This window comes from Sphaeroforma arctica (assembly GCF_001186125.1).
Source record: "Sphaeroforma arctica JP610 unplaced genomic scaffold supercont1.6056, whole genome shotgun sequence".
Lineage (NCBI taxonomy): Eukaryota > Ichthyosporea > Ichthyophonida > Sphaeroforma > Sphaeroforma arctica.
Window position 1 is genome coordinate 1 of NW_014034502.1, and position 1,767 is coordinate 1,767.

General features: G+C 40.5%; 1 protein-coding gene across 1 annotated transcript; it reads left to right on the forward strand.

Moving 5' to 3' along the window:
* Positions 1 to 139: 139 nt before the first annotated feature.
* Positions 140 to 1,129, forward strand: SARC_15400 (hypothetical protein; the record flags this gene model as incomplete). Its single annotated transcript, XM_014290479.1, has 2 exons — positions 140 to 318; positions 915 to 1,129. Coding segments are annotated over exons 1-2 (353 nt in total), but the record flags the coding sequence as incomplete, so codon positions are not given.
* Positions 1,130 to 1,767: the final 638 nt, after the last annotated feature.

The following is a 1,767-nucleotide window of genomic DNA, read 5'->3' on the forward strand; positions in this document are numbered from 1 at the left end:
TATGTGTGTGTGTGTGTGTGTGTTTGTGCATATATAAATTATAAATTTGATATTTGTTTAACTATGGATTTATACTTGTACAGCATATTTACATGACATCTGAATCGTATCCGCAACAAGAACTGACCCTCCTTTTCCCTCGCTGCAGTCACCATAGAGATCAAGGATAAATTCTACGAGATGTTCGGAACCCAGATGTTCCAACTATGTGAGTACGGGTTTGTGCGATCGCCAAAAGAATTCGCAAAGGCGTATGGACGGATGGTAGGCAGTGGCAAGAAGGAGGACTTGCAAAGGGGCATGCTCGAGTATCAGAAGGTGTGTGATTACACTTGTATGTATTGAACATGCTTAGTGCTCGTGACACTGGAGTGGACAACCATATCTGATCTATTGTGCTTGCTTTCCTGTGTAGGCTTGGGGTGTAGAGTTTAAGGTTCTAGGGTTTATGTTGGGTATAGCGTGTGGTAGTGTACAGGCGGATGCTGGGCGGTGGCCAGAACTTGCTACGTCGAGGTTATTAAACGTACTCGATCATGTTCCTATGTGCATACTCAAACAAGCAGAGTTTATTAAACGTACTCGAGCAAGTTCAGGTGTACATATTCAAACATGCCTTGTTTGTTTTGGCACAGTGTCTCGTACCTATCTCACTACTCCAGGCTTGATACCGCTCTCGGACCGATGGCCGTGAGTGTATCGTCGCGAGTACACACACAGACTCATACACAAACATACCTACTGAAACCCTCACTTACCTATACATACACGCATACATATCCAAACTCGCCACTTGTTTGTTCTGGCACAGAGTCTCATACCTGAGTCATGCACAGAAATTCATATTGAATCCCTTCCAATATATATGTACACACACATACATTCAAACTTATCACTGGTTTATTCTGGCACAGGGGCCCATACCTACATCACTACTCAGGCTTGAGCCCAAACTCGAGAAGATAGCAGTGGGCAACTTCAAACGGCTGCTGCGGTTTATGTCTGACAGACCGCGCGAAGAGGTGATGCGTGACGGTCAGTTGATCATCGATGGAGCGATGAACAATGTTGGCCTGCGAGACGAAGTATACTGCCAAGTGATCAAGCAGCTTATCAAGAACTATGACCAGTAAGTGGAGAAATATAAGCCATTACAAGTTGTGTGTGTGTGTGTGTGTGTGTGTGTGTGTGTGTGCCCTTACGAGTGTGTGTGTAGGATGGACAGGTGCTGTCAGGCGTGAGAGTATGTGCAAAAATCAGTGCCGAAAATGGCACGTTTTATTTCCCTTATCATATGTTCGTAGCAAACAGTAGGCGTGTACCGGTATAGGCGTGTACCGGTATAGGCGATAAAACGTTCTGTCTGTAGTCCCTCGTCTGTTTAATTCGTAACAACTCACTACTATCCATACACAGGGATAGCAAGTATAAAGGCTGGCAATTCATGCAGGCGTGTGTACAATGCTTCCCACCTTCAGACGATTTCGCGAACTTCGTGGAGATTTTCCTCAGAGAACGGGCTGAGCGCACAAATAACTTTGAGGTAATTCGAATATTCTTTCTGGTGTACGAATATATATAGTGTATATATATATATATATATATATATATATATACATATATATATATATATATATATATACATATATATACATATATATATATATATATATATATATATATATATATATATATATATATATATATATATATATATATATATATATATATATATATATATATATATATTGTGTGATGTGATATATA